At 44.0% G+C, this 14,233-nt stretch overlaps 1 protein-coding gene across 1 annotated transcript in view; it reads left to right on the top strand.

Annotated features, from left to right (window-relative positions):
- The window catches only part of ave (sterile alpha motif domain-containing protein aveugle), a 34,755-nt gene that overhangs the window by 6,110 nt on the left and 14,412 nt on the right, over positions 1 to 14,233 (top strand). Inside the window, exon 3 of the mRNA XM_075704259.1 lies at positions 4,954 to 5,121. Coding sequence (XP_075560374.1) covers positions 4,954 to 5,121 — 168 coding nt within the window. The remainder of the gene's footprint in view (positions 1 to 4,953; positions 5,122 to 14,233) is intronic.

Raw genomic sequence — 14,233 nt, 5'->3', positions numbered from 1 at the left:
CAAAAGGGAGATGGGACGATAGCAATAATTTTTAGCATCATTAGTGCTGCCACTTTGATGAAGGGAGATGACTACTGAAATTTTCTGCTCATTAGGGAATGCACTTATGCACAGACAAAGATTTAAAATATTCAATAAGATGGGTGTAAAAATAAAAACTACCATTTACGATAAAACTAGGTACCTCACAATGACAATAAACATTTTGGTTTCAGCCTCTATATAGCCCTTACAACATTCTCTTTTGACACTGATGAAATCGTGATGTGGTCACTGGAGGTTAGTGGGTCATCAGCATGACCTGAAGGACGCGGTCTGTCCAATGCACCGAATAAAATTGCTCTGCAAGCACACTGGTGTCGTCATATAGGTCTGCTAGTTCACATAGAGAAGGGTCAGTTAAAGAAGTTACCAAAGCTACACTTTCTTTAGAATAGCACTATAACCATTGTGGATCACAAGTTAGACATTCTGTCAAACTGGCATAGGCATTTTTGTTGCACCATATTGTATGCGCAAGTCGAAACCACTAAACTTTGCGTGCCGTAAACGGGATATTGTAGTTTTGTGCATTCTATCGTACCTCAACTTCTTTGTAAACAAACCATGCACCTCTTTTCAAAATCACGCAGGGTATCATCTGGGCTTAAATTCTTTCCACATATTAAAAACATACATTGAGCATTTGGTGCGCTCGAAACAATGACTGCTTCATTGATGACATCTACCATTTCATACGGAACACACCGATCCATGATGTTCAGATGATCAAATAGCCCGCGATGGTTACTGACACTGAAAATTAATGACTAATAGGAACTACGCGATACTGACTTCTTTTGTAAGAACACTGCAAATTATTACGAAGCATGTCACTTATTGGGGTGAGTTAGATGCTTGTCAGTAGCAGACGTTTTTCTAGCAGGAAAATTCACGGTGACCAGGTCTAAAATGTGCCTAGCTGTGTTGTTAACATAGTCGAACCCTGTCAGACCTAGAAAATGCGCAAGCAACAATAGAGCATTGCCTCGCACTCAAGGCATGGAACATTCCTTACTGGGACAGAAATCATACTGAAGAAGATTGCAACTGGTCTGTAACTTGCAAGTCGCATTTATCCGCGTCAACAGCATCAGATAATTTGTCCATCTGTTTAGAAAACAGCTTGCTGCTCATATCATGTGCAGAATAGGCTATGCAGTCAAGCAAGTTTTTCTCACGCTTTAAAACAAAGTGGGCCGTTTCATGCATTGCCCTCATCATCTGCAACGGCATGCTAGTGTATGGTCATGCCAACATCTTTGCCACCATATGTGGGATATGCGTCATGAATCGGTAAACAAATTCATTGAGCACTGTTCAGTTCAAGAAAGCATGGCTCCAATGCCTCCACAGCTAAAAATTAAAAGCTCTGAATGAAAATACATGCTAATCTATGAAGAACACTTGGAAACACCACCTACAATATGAAACGTTTGGTGTCTGAAACACTTCAGATCTTTGTTAGAATATTCTGTACCTGTATGGGACCCAAATGCTCCGGCCAACATCGACAAATTAGAAAACATCCAAAGAAGATCGCTTAAACCTCATTGTAATGAAACTTATTACAACTCACTAATGGAAATAACGAATGAATTGTGAGTTTCCACGAAATTAGCCCAGAAATCGATGCATATAAGCACTTGCTTTAAGAGGCTCCTCACTAGGCACCATTCAAATTTTGCTTTATACTAGAAGCTTTAAAGTGCCTTCCGAGAAGTATTTTAGTTTCGTAATTGTTAAAATTGCTTCATTATTGGAGGAAATGGACTAAATTAACGGTTCTGTTATCATGCCGCCACGAGGCGAGTGTCACTGCCGACAAAGACACTGTCTTCCTACGCCACTAGTAGCTTTCCCAAACTATGTTCCTTCCCTGCCTTCTCCCCTACCAGAGCCATGGGACATCCCACGACGTCGACACCAGCCCCCTTTTTTTCCTTCTGTTCCTCTCTTGTGCTGTTAGGTCTTCTGTATTTGATGATTAGTCATGATGAATGAAGAAACAGTCACCGCGAAGAGGCATTTGTGCGTGCGACTTTTCTTCTATGGCTGAGAGTCCTCGAGACGGAAGCCATGCGGTGTTTGGCTTGAAATTTCAGCTGTGTTCTCGAGACACAGCGCTCTGATACTTTGTGGACATGATCGTCACCACTGCATGTATGTGCGACATTTGTTTGTTTAAGATGGCTAAACCTAGTGAGGGGCCCTTTAACAAAGTGAACATAATTTCTAAGTGGTTATAGAAAACCTATTCTCAGTTCATAAAGATTTACAGATTACTTTGTGCCAGTTAAGACAAAATCTAGTGGTGTGCGATGTGTCTAGTAACTTGCTGCTTGATACAGTAGCTAACCCTTATACTCGCACTGCTGAGGTAACTTCGGCGACCAATCCTTACACAGCCCTTGTTGCTCTCAAGTACATTGTTCCTATTTTTTGTTTTTGATGCAACTTATGCAAAAAAGAATGTTGCCTAGCCATTGTGCTCTCTATAGAGAGGTCATCTAAACACAAAACTTCTAAACTGAAAATTTCACATGCACGTGGGAGCAAATGTTGTGATGCTCTGCCGTTCCATCTCTGCAAGGGAACCATGGTAACTTAATGTGGCAGGTGAAGCAGTGATTTGACAGATGAACGAATTTATGAACTGCTGATAAATTTTCAAAAAGTAGAAAGCAACAGTGAAGAAGCAGCTTCTATGTAGCAAGAAATGTTAGCGAAGCCACCACACACAAGAAATGCAGCAAGGGCTGAGGAGTGGTAGGAAAAAATAATTGGCAGTGAAAGGTTTAAGAACTTTTGCATACTGTCGGTGAGCTGGCAAATCATCAAAGCAGCCGCAGTGGCATTGCAGTAGCAATGACGACCGGCTCAAGTTGATCCAGAGAGCTGAGAAGATGTCAAGAGCCAGCGGTGCCCTGGACTAGGGGCCCAACCATTAGCGATTATTATGATTATTCTTTCAATAAAGTTTATCTATTTTATTAGTTAGTTTTGCAGCCACCATACCGCCATTATTGTTAGAATCAGCAACTTGCATAGATGGATATCAATAAAAAGGTCCAATCGAAGCAAAAGGGGGATCACCATTTTGCATGAGTGTAACATAAGGGCACATTTGGCTGTTAAGTGGCAAACACTCTCTGTCTTGTTGTCTTAATTGTTGTAGCAGTTGCAATGATGACAACAGGATGACAACAACTGCGTGTGCGAATCATCGCTGGACAGAAGTGTTCAGAGGAAAATGGAGACGAAGGGGTCAACAGTGGTCGAACGAGGAATGTCACTGGAGGCAACATTTTAATGCATGGACTAGTTATCGCTGTGGCAAAGACAAGTGTCGAATCGTTTAGTCCAGCAACATTCCTTGTTCAACCACCGTTGTCGGGCATCATTTTAATTGTTGGGATGACTGCACCATTGATCTATCTGTGATGTGTCACCTTTCACAGTGTGCCTCTTTAGCACTTGTAGACAAACTACAAACAGCAATCTGCCATGTGGGCACCACTATGAGTCCCTGCCCCTGTAGGGGTTCCTAGTTAGTCCTAGATTCCAGCTTGTGGTTTAGGGTAAAATGGCTCAGAAAAAACAAGACTAATGGCTCCTTACTTGCCACGCTTAGTGAAATAATCATGCTGCTGACCACCTGCACAAACAGATTTCACAATATTTTCAATGTCATGTTCAATTTGCAACCACAGTGTCTGTGTTTTGGTGGTTTCGATATATGACAGAGCTCACGACCCAAGATTTTCGTACCTGTTAAGGAGTCTGAGCAGGAAAGACCTGCAACTGGTCATCGTGTTTGTCCTACACAGCCTGTAGCTGTATATGTCATCATCATCAGCAGCAGCAGCCTATTTTTATGTCCACTGCAGGACGAAGGCCTTTTTCAGCAATCTCTAATTACCTCCGTCTTGCGCTGGCTGATTATTCCAACTTCTGCCAGCAAATTTCCCAATTTCAACACCCCATTTAGTTTTCTGCCGTCGTCGACTGCGCTTCCCTTCATTTGGCACCCATTCTGTAACTCTAATGGTCTACCGGTTATCTGCCCTACGTATTAGATGGCCTGCCCAGCTCCATATTTTTCTCTTAAAGTCAGCTAGATTATCGGCTATCCCCATTTGCTCTCTGATCCACGCCACTCTCTTACTGTCTCTTGACATTATACCTAACATCTTTAGTTCCATCGCTCTTTGCATGGTCCTCAACTTGTTCTTGGACTTCTTTGCTAACCTCTTTCTGCCCCATATGTTACCACCAGTAGAATGCAATGATTGTACACTTTCCCTTTCAACCACAGTGGTAATCTTCCAGTCATCATTTGGTCATGCCTGCCATATACAATGCAACCCATTTTTATTCTGTAAATATCCTTCTTATGATTGGGGTCCCCTATGAGTAATTTACCTATATACACATACTGCTGCATACACTCTGGAGACTGTGTATATATAGTGATCATTAAGTAAGGCACATGGTGCTTTCTTACCTGAACATGTTCTGTGTAAATTTGCCAGCTTTATTAAGTTTTGTTATAGAAAATTCTGATACATTGAGAGGCTTCCTCCATCTGCTATCCTCCTGATAAGCGCAGATGGTAAGGCAAGTGCCCCGTAAAGGCAGTTCTCCTGCATTCAATCAGTGGCACAGAACAAACTTTTCTTAAGCTTTATAATGCTTGCATCAAAAGAACCAGCACACCAACATGCAGTTCTTTACCATACCAACTCTTACAGCTTACTGCTCTTTTGTAATGGCCACCTTTCAAGGACACTGAAATGTGTTGCCTTGTAGAGTTCTTCAACCTAGTGGATGGTGATGCCTTTACTTGTAAGCCATAGGATGGCGTGACAATGTCTCACATGCTGCTGCCTTCTGCCTCGTTCACCTTCCCAGCGGCGCCACCCTCACCGGCAACAGCTGACAAGGAGGCTCAGCGGAAGCGGACTCGGCCTCTGCCAGTCTTTTTCTGGGAGACTGTGCACGTCATGAAGTGGATGAAACGTGTCTGCATCAACCATTATACCTCATACTCAACACTCTTCCTCGATCACGAGATTACAGGTGGGGTTCTCTTTTCTTTTTCTCTTTTAGACCATGCACTCACAAAAAAGGAGAAAGGATACATGACAGAGAAATGTAATGAGCCATGCTATCATATATTATCAAAATAATTTTAACACACTGTTACTGAGAAAGGAGTTGGTCGCAGTTAATGTCGTGGACTTGGCAGAGTGGAGAGCTGCAGAATTCTCTCTGTTGGTGTTGTCACAAAAGCAGCATTATCAATGAATTCTGCATGCATGTGTGTGTCGGCTGTAAGTTCCTGAGGCAAAATGATGGAGTTAGCCATAACCGACTATTGCAAACCACTTGATCAAGTTATTTGAGGCTTACTGTGTACATCACTTAACATTAAGTATTCTTATGACCACAGCCTTGTGTCAGTCCAACTCATGTACTTTGATGCACTCTGTTCTCACGTGATAGTAAATAGTGATATCTTTTTCAAAAACACGAGGGTTGGACCCTTCCTCGTGTAGCCGTGCGCGTCTTAGCCATGTCTGGGGAAAGGGGGATCCTGGGGGTTTAGCCGATGCCGGGTGTTTGGACCTTTAAGGCCCCCGGCAGAGGCAACACACCTCTTTGGCCTCTCCCTCACATAGACGGCACCCCCGGACTGACCCACCCGGGCGAAAATCGGCAGTCACTTTTCCTGTCCCCCTCTTCAATCTTTTTCTTTATCTCTCACTTTCAATCTTTCCTGTCTTCTACTCACTTATTCTTACTTCCGAATTTCTGGGCGGCAAGGGTTAACTGTGTGTAATATATTCAGCCTTGGGTATATACATTAGGTTATAGTGGCGGTGTATAGCTTGTTCTTTGGAACCTGTAGCGTCCCCTTGTTGGGCTCGGTGGTGCGTGGCTACCACCGCTGTTGTATTTCTAAGCCATCCAATGGCAGAAGCATTCCCGCGACTTTCAGATCGGCCTCTGAAAAGAGGTCGCACCGAAGCAGCTTCCCAGTTCTTTTTGAAACCAAACGAAGACACATTTCCAAAGTGCCATGTTCTCCACAGTGAAGGCAACACAACCGTAAGAAAACTGTCACCATTTCTAGTTTCCAAACGCCTAGCAAACATGATTGGACCAGGTTACAAGGCTTCAAAGATGGCTAGCAGAGACCTCCTCATTGAACTGACAAGGAAAGATCAGCTAGAAAAGCTTGCTGTACTCACCAGTATCTGTAACATTAAAGTGACAATCTCTCCACATCGCTCACTCAACACAAGTAGGGGCATTATATCAGAAGAAGTCTTCCTAAATCTCAGTGACAAAGAGCTCCTTGAAGGATTTCAGGAGCAAAATGTAACTAAGGTGCAAAGAATCACACTACGGCAAAATGACCAACAGATCCTGATGAAACATGTGATATTGACATTTGGTAGCAGCACTGTACCTGGTTCACTTGACGCAGGATATTTAAAAATCAATGTCAGACTGTACATTCCAAACCTGAGGCAGTGTTTCAAGTGCCAGAGGTTCGGGCATGCATCGTAATCATGCAGAGACAAAGAAACATGCCTGAAATGTAGTGCCAACGACCATCCTTCTGATAACTGCAATGCTCCCACACTATCAATTGCAAGGGCGATCATCCAGCTTACTCGTGGAGCGGCTCTTGCTGGAAAAGAGGAAAAGAAATAATCACAATAACTGTAAAGGAAAAGATCTCATTCTATGAAGCAAGGAAAAGGCTGGGACACTTACCTCAAGTGAGCTATGCCAGTGTGACACGGCAGGGGGCAGCGCCACACCGGTTTCAGGATCCTACAGGGTCCACGTCTGGTATCCTTGTAGAGACTCCATCCGCCCCCTTGGTGGCTGTAGTCAGTTCTGGTCCATCATCATCGAAGATGGGCCGGCAGACCATAGTGCCGCAGGGCCTAAAGTTGAACCAAACTCCACGGCGCGAGAAACAGGACCAGCACCTCAGAGAAGGTGATGCAGGTCGACCCGAAAACCCCGGCATCATTGACGCCAAAAGATCCATGCTCCTTGGAGTGCTCCAAGATGGAGAAACATCTTGTAACTCCGCCGAAAAAGGGACAGGTAACCTGAACGGTCACCACCCTTCATAAGAGTAGTCAGCTTTTTAATACATGTCACCTACAACTTGTAAGCTCAGACAGATAAGTAACCTTTTTTCAATTCCAATATAATGGCTTTCATCATTAATTGTAATTGCAGAGGCCTAATTCACAATCTAGGTGATATCAAAGACATTATAAATAAGTTATCACCAGTAGCAATCTGCCTTCAAGAAACGAACCTAGGACCCAAACATACAGATTTTCTTAAAGGTTCTACTGTTGTAAGAAAGGATCGCGAGCACTCCAGCCGTCTATCGGGAAGTGTCGCTATTGTCGTCTAAGGCAGCATCCCCGCACAAAACATATTATTAAATACTCCGTACGAGGCAGTAGCTGTCATCATTTTATCATTTAAGACTGTCACCATCTGTTCATTGTGCATTCCTCCCTATAGCCATTTCACAACTTGAGAACTGGAAAATTTAATTGACCAGCTGCCGGTGCCTTTTATTTTATTTGGAGATTTTAATGCTCATTGCGCTCTTTGGGGCAGCGATAAGAATGACCTAAGAGGACTACTTATCGAAGATTTTCTTTTGACAAACAACATCTGTCTTTTTAATTAAGGTGCGCCAACACATTTTTCACCGAGTCACGTAATTTTAGCTGCTTTGGTTTAGCATGCTGCTCTCCGGATATTTTTACCGATTTTAAATGGGACGTCCTGGAGACTTCATATGGCAATGATCATCTACCTGCTGTAATCAACCTCACATCTACACTACCCATTATATCCCACAAACTGCGCCATTGGAAATTACAAATGGCAGACTGGTCTGTTTTCACACAGTGCCACGCTGTAGCTTATTTTAACAGACCTCAGCATTGATGAAATTAATACAAAATTTAATAACTGTATCATTTCTGCTGCTGAAAAGGCCATTCCACAATCTTCTGGCGTTGTTCGGAAAAAGCTGAATCCTTGGTGAGCACATGAATGCACCGAAGCAAAAAAGCAGCAAAATAAGGCCTGGGGAATCTTACGGAGATACCTAACACATAACAACTTTCTGAATTTCAAACAAGCCAGAGAGAAAGCTCGATATATTTGGAGACAGGTGGAAAAACTGTCTTCGCAGAGATATATATCTACAATTAATAGCACCGTCACATCCAAAAGGATGTGGGAACAGGTGAGGAAGTTTAAGAGGGACTACTCAGCATACACGATACCCTTACTTACACCTTCAGGCACTTAGACAACACTACAAGAACAAGTGAATATACTTGGGGAGCATTTCTATAACATCTCTAGCTCGCTTGGCTAATTATTCAAACACGTTCTTAAAATACAAACTGTCGGCAGAAAAGGAAAAACTACCAACTGCCTGTATGTCAAGGGACAAATACAACGCTCCATTCACTTTACAAGAACTTAACAGGGTTCTCTGTGCTGGCAAAAAAACTGCAGTAAGTTCTGACCGGATCCATTATTCCATGCTTGCACACTTGTCTCACATATCCGTAGATGCTCTCCTTAAATTTTTCAACAAAGTATTTGAATGTGGAATTATGCCAAAAAGTTGGAAAAACGCAATAGTTGTGCCTTTTTTTTAAAACAGGTAAATCCCCCATATCCGCAAGGAGCTTTCAACCCATTGCCCTGACAAGCTGTTTGGCGAAATCGTACGAAAGTGTCATAAATGTGAGATTAACGTTCACACTTGATATACGGAACTTCATTGATTTTCATCAGTACGGGTATAAAAAAGGCTGTTCAGTGACTCACCACCTCTTCCGACAAACAGCACTGCCAGAAAGCGCATGACACCGCTTGGAGATTTGGAATCTTACGTGACCTCGCTGCATTAGAAATTTGTGGCAAAATGCTAAATTGTCTTGCTGATTTTATGTCCAACAGAACATTCCAAATTCGTCTAGGCACTGTGCTCTCGCGCACATTTATCCAGGAAAGCGGCGTGTCACAAGGTTGTGTACTTAGCACAACACTCTTTATAGTAAAAAGGAACTCTATCATCGAAGTCATTCCCACCACTGTTATGCACTCCATATACGTCAATGATCTGCAGATAGCGTGCTGCTCCTCAAACTTACCAACATGTGAAAGGCCAGCTCCAGATAACAATAAATAAACTAATGGAGTGGGCTGAGAAAAATGGCTTCCATTTCTATACTAAAAAAATTGTCTCTTGTACGTAGCCTTTCAGACTACGGCTTCGTGGTTTACGGCTCAGCCAGGCAGTGCTACATCTGACGACTTGATCCAGTACGTAACCTTGCACTGTGACTGGCAAGCGGTGCCTACAGAACATCACCTATTCCAAGTTTATACGTTGAGTATAATGAAGCCTTTTCACAGCAGCGCAGAGCATTACTCACTTTTTCCTACGTACTCAGAATTCAGTCATCACCGCAGCACATATGCTGCAACATCCTCACACAATGCAACTTGCATTTACACTATACAAATAAACCGAACATGATTAGGCTGCTTGTCCTGCAGTATGAGGAATATTGTCAGGATTATGACATTCCTCATGAAGTCCTCTAGATTGCCAAAAACCCCAACAGTTGCCCCTGTGGTACAATTTCACACAATTATATGGCTGGACGTTAACACATCTAAAGAAAAGAGACACCCCACACGAACAAGAATTCAAGAATACAAGAATTCTGGGATCTTAAGGACAAATATCAAAAGAACGTGAAATATTACACTGATGGCTCTAAAACAAAAGAACACATGGGTGGGGGGGGGGGCTGTAACGGAAAATTGGGAAACGAGTATTCGTTTACCACAGCATGCCTCTGTTTCCATGGCCAAAGCTTATGCTATATGGGTTGTTGTTTTAAAAAGATTATCACTGATAAACACAAAAATGCAGTGATATACACCGATTCCTTAAGCACACTGAAGGCTCTACATCTTAAATCTGAGTGTGAACCCCTGATAGGAGACATTTTAAACATGGTGGCGCTTAACAAATACGGGAGGTCAATTTGTTTCTGCTGGGTACGAAGCTATGTTGGGATATCTGGTAACGAAGCAGCTGATAGATGTGCATCGATGGCAGTGTACAAAAGCATAACAAACACAACACTTCCATATAAAGATAGTATCCGTGCGATTAGAAAAGCCTTAAATGTCAAAATGGCAACACGAACGGGACCGTTGTACCGACAACAGGCTACATCTCACTAAACCCATAGTTGGTGAGTGGAAGTCTTGTTATCATCAGGAGCGATTCTTCGAAGTAGTTTTATGCCGACAATGCATTGGGCACACACACTTCACACACAATTATCTACTTACGAAAGAAGACACACCAACGTGTGAGAAATGCCAAGAGCCACCAACAGTTATGCATATACTGTTTTTACACCATTGTAAGTCAACCCATTTTTTTTTTTTTTTGAAAATCTGAAGTGGGGGGGGGGTGGAGTCAATGGCACCGCCAAAAAAGGCAGGGCCAATGAGATATCAGGGAAGATACAACGTAGTTACAATTTTATGTTTGCTCTATGCCCCTACCCGTAGTTTTCGCTATCCCGTGCATTTGTTCGCTTTTCGGAAGGGTTTTTCAACATTTTTTAGAGCTTTACAGCACACACAACACTTATGGGGGGGTGTCGATAGTTGATGGAAGTGCCGCTGTTCCATTCGCAGCGGAATTCCCAGAACGGCAGCACTTGCAGGTAGTATCGATAGTTCATGGAAGAGCAGACACCACTCACGTGTTTCTCTTTCCCTGTAGCTCTAGTTTGACGCGTTCAACTCGACTGCCGGCTACATGCTACTTCCATGCTTCCTCAGTCGTCATGAGTGCTCCAGGCCCACTAAACATACCGCGCTCATTCACAGCAGCGTTCAAGAGGTCTGCCATCCTTTTCGCCGAAGAAACAAATCATTGCGCAGCTTGTGGTGTACGTAGCTGAAGTGTGTGATCGGTCCCTGCCACTGAAGTGCGACATGGTCATGAAACAAGCCCGGATCTTTGCCTTTTAAGGACCTGCTCCGCCGTGAGTACAACGAGTAGCTGGCGGCAGAAGACCATGAAATTATGCCAACCGGACCTGCCAAAAGAGCCTCTCTGACGGCTGCGTGTGGTTGGGTGCATTCGGCGTGGGCTGCTGTTCCACAAGATGTGGTGTGGTCGTTTGCCAAGTGTGGAACTTCGCTGGACGACGACGCACTGTGGGACCGTAGCTCCGATGACGATGGCAGAACTAGTGAGGACAATGACACAAGTGAAGATGAGTAGTCCAGTGACCATGCCAGCTACCAATAAATTTTCGTTATTGAATGCACCCTTGGGTATGCTTTTTTTTTTTTTTTTTGTCCTGTCACACGCGATATGGGGGGGGAGGGGGTTTCAACTTACACTCGAGTCGACTTACAGTTGTGTAAATACGGTATTAGTGACATGTACACACATTGAAATACAGTCGCCGACCGTTTATTCGGACCTCACGGGGACTGCGAAAATGTCCGAATAAACAGGTGTCCGAAAAAGCAGATTAAGAAAAAAAAAGAAATGCTTGATTTCCACGCACTTATTCGCGCTCAGCAGTAGGCTTGAAGAAATTGTGAATGCGCCGTTGCTCACTGTTTGGTTTACGCGCCATAAGATAAGCCTGAATCTCGGAGAGGGTCGTACGGTCACTATAGGCAGCTGAAAGCACAGTCACTCCTTGTACATGTTCCGCATGCGACGGCAGTGTATCACATGGTGTGTCATCTTCCGACTCAGAGTCATCGTCCAGCGGTGCAGCAGGAACCTGACTAATGATCTCGCTGTCATCGAGTTCTGCGCGTGTCAGTACAGCAGTGTCAGCACCTGTGAAATTGTCAAACGAGACAGTGTATGGAATCGCAGTGCAACCACTGCGCAGGTCTTGGCAGAACATTTTCAGCATCAGTAAGGAGCACATCGGAAGGCGACAAATCCTAGGCCTCCTGGCACCCGCTTGCCGACATTCCCCAGCGCAGTCTGCACAGGCACAGTAGGCGCCATTAGACACTTGACGCGATGTTTCTGTATGCCACGTTGGATCACCGCAACCTCGACACAGCACACAAAGCAAACATCACCACGCCATCATGCCTACACCAGTCGCACATAAGGTCCCTCTATAGTAAGGTAGCGACATCTAGGAAGTTCTTGAAGCATATGGCGCCCAAGCTAAACCGCGGCGTCACGGCATTCGTGAGGTGAAAAAATATCTGCACATGCGCAGAAATAAAACACTACTGGTACCTGACTGTGGTGAAAAATGAAAGAGGGGCCCAAATTGCTAAATCTAGTTCTTTAATTTCAAATGAGTGCTGAAAGAAAAACGTTCAAGAGAGCAGAATGGGGGCTTGGTCGCCTCGATTCCGCGTGTTTACCTTTCGTTCGTTTGCGCTCAATCACCGCGCGAGCCTTCGTGATTGCTTGCACTTAATCCCGTTTGCCCTGTGAATTCCTTTGCTTGTAAGTGTGCTGCGTACATGTAGCGGTTACTTTGAAGGAATAATTTGTGTAGAAAAGAAGACTGACAGATGCTTGGACCGAAAAACTTTCGACATAACGTCGCTGAAACGTGCGACCCTCACGGCAACTAAACAACATCCTGTGTGTGTGTGGAAATGAGTGCGCCAGCAGTCTTCTTGCCGCTGAGTGTGTCTGTCGTGTAGTGATTACACGACGACTGTGGTGTTTTGTGGTTCAGTGCTACGAGCCAGTGCAACTGTCTTGACAGTCTGAAGCGGCGGTATGGATCGTGTCAGCGAGTCTCCTCGATCGTGTTCGGGCTGCCAGCGGGATCTAATCTCGCGGCACGCCATCATCGAGCATAGTGTGTGTTTGTGTGTGAATGCAGTTGACTGTTCTCGTCAACCGTGCCACGTCGCCACGTAAACTTGAATCATGACGTGCATTGTTGTGTTTATGCCTTTTCGCCTCCGTGCACCGCCAAAGCCCCGTAAGAATTAGAGGGCCCTTATACGAAACGCACGCCTAGCTATTGCTGCCCTGTGTTTTTCTGGCAATCCGTGTATCGTTTCTGGCATTTTTATTATGTTAATTTGCAGTTGTGTGTTTTTCATCAGTAAAATGGCATCGCTGATTACTGAAACACCTTCGAGTGTAAGGGAAACTTGGAGGAATGAGCTCGCAGGTGTATGTAATGTACTTTGATATATTGTATTATACTTTATTATTGGATAGCCAGTAGCAGTGGCTATGCAGTATTTGTTTTTAAAAGCAAAGTAATGCAGGAACTTAATATATTTATTCACATATGCAATGAACAAAATACAGTTAGGATATGCACAGTTAGAAATTACTTTTTGGACATATTGTAAAGCGCAGTTAACAATGCGCGCACAAACACAGGAAAGTGTAAAAGTAGAATTTGCTGTTGAAATTTGTTAGTTTTTATTGCACAAAACGCAATGCAGATATTTGTCAGCGAGTTAATGCGCTTCTGCCCCGCTATTTACTTGCATGCCAGGTCATACTGCACTTGCTAAGTCAACGGGCTCATAATGCACTAAAATCAATAACCTCCACAAATTTCGGCCGTCAAAATTCATGCGCGTGAATGAAATGCTATCGCAGCTCTCTGCACACACACGTGTATACTTTCTCTCCCACCTTCGTATCGCACTAAGTTACTTTCCTCGCATAGTCACGCAGTTACCGACGGTTCAGTCTTTCCATCCAATTCTGTGCAAGCATACTTTTCTTCTGGTTAGGTTCTGTTTGCCGCGCGGGATGCAAGATAACTTCTTGCCATCCTTCGTCTGGTTTCGGCACCCAACCGCACAGCAACGAGGCATTTCAGCCCTCCCGGAACGAAATTATCGCAGCAATGTGCACAGCACAACAGGCGAAACCCGTGCACTTCGCCCGGCGCGCAGGAACTTTCATGGCAGCAAAGGGGCGGAGCAAGGTCACATGTCACCGATCAGCCTATTGCTGGCATTGTCAGCTGGATCAAAGCCTTTCTCTACTTTAAAATTATTGAGGGACTTTAGTCGCGCAAACGAAAAATGTGGCCTACTCACAGCGTCATGC

This window comes from Dermacentor variabilis, chromosome 9 (genome assembly GCF_050947875.1).
Source record: "Dermacentor variabilis isolate Ectoservices chromosome 9, ASM5094787v1, whole genome shotgun sequence".
Classification (NCBI taxonomy): Eukaryota; Metazoa; Arthropoda; class Arachnida; order Ixodida; family Ixodidae; genus Dermacentor; species Dermacentor variabilis.
The sequence above is the reverse complement of the archived record's forward strand: the minus strand, read 5'-3'. Positions and strand labels throughout refer to the sequence as shown.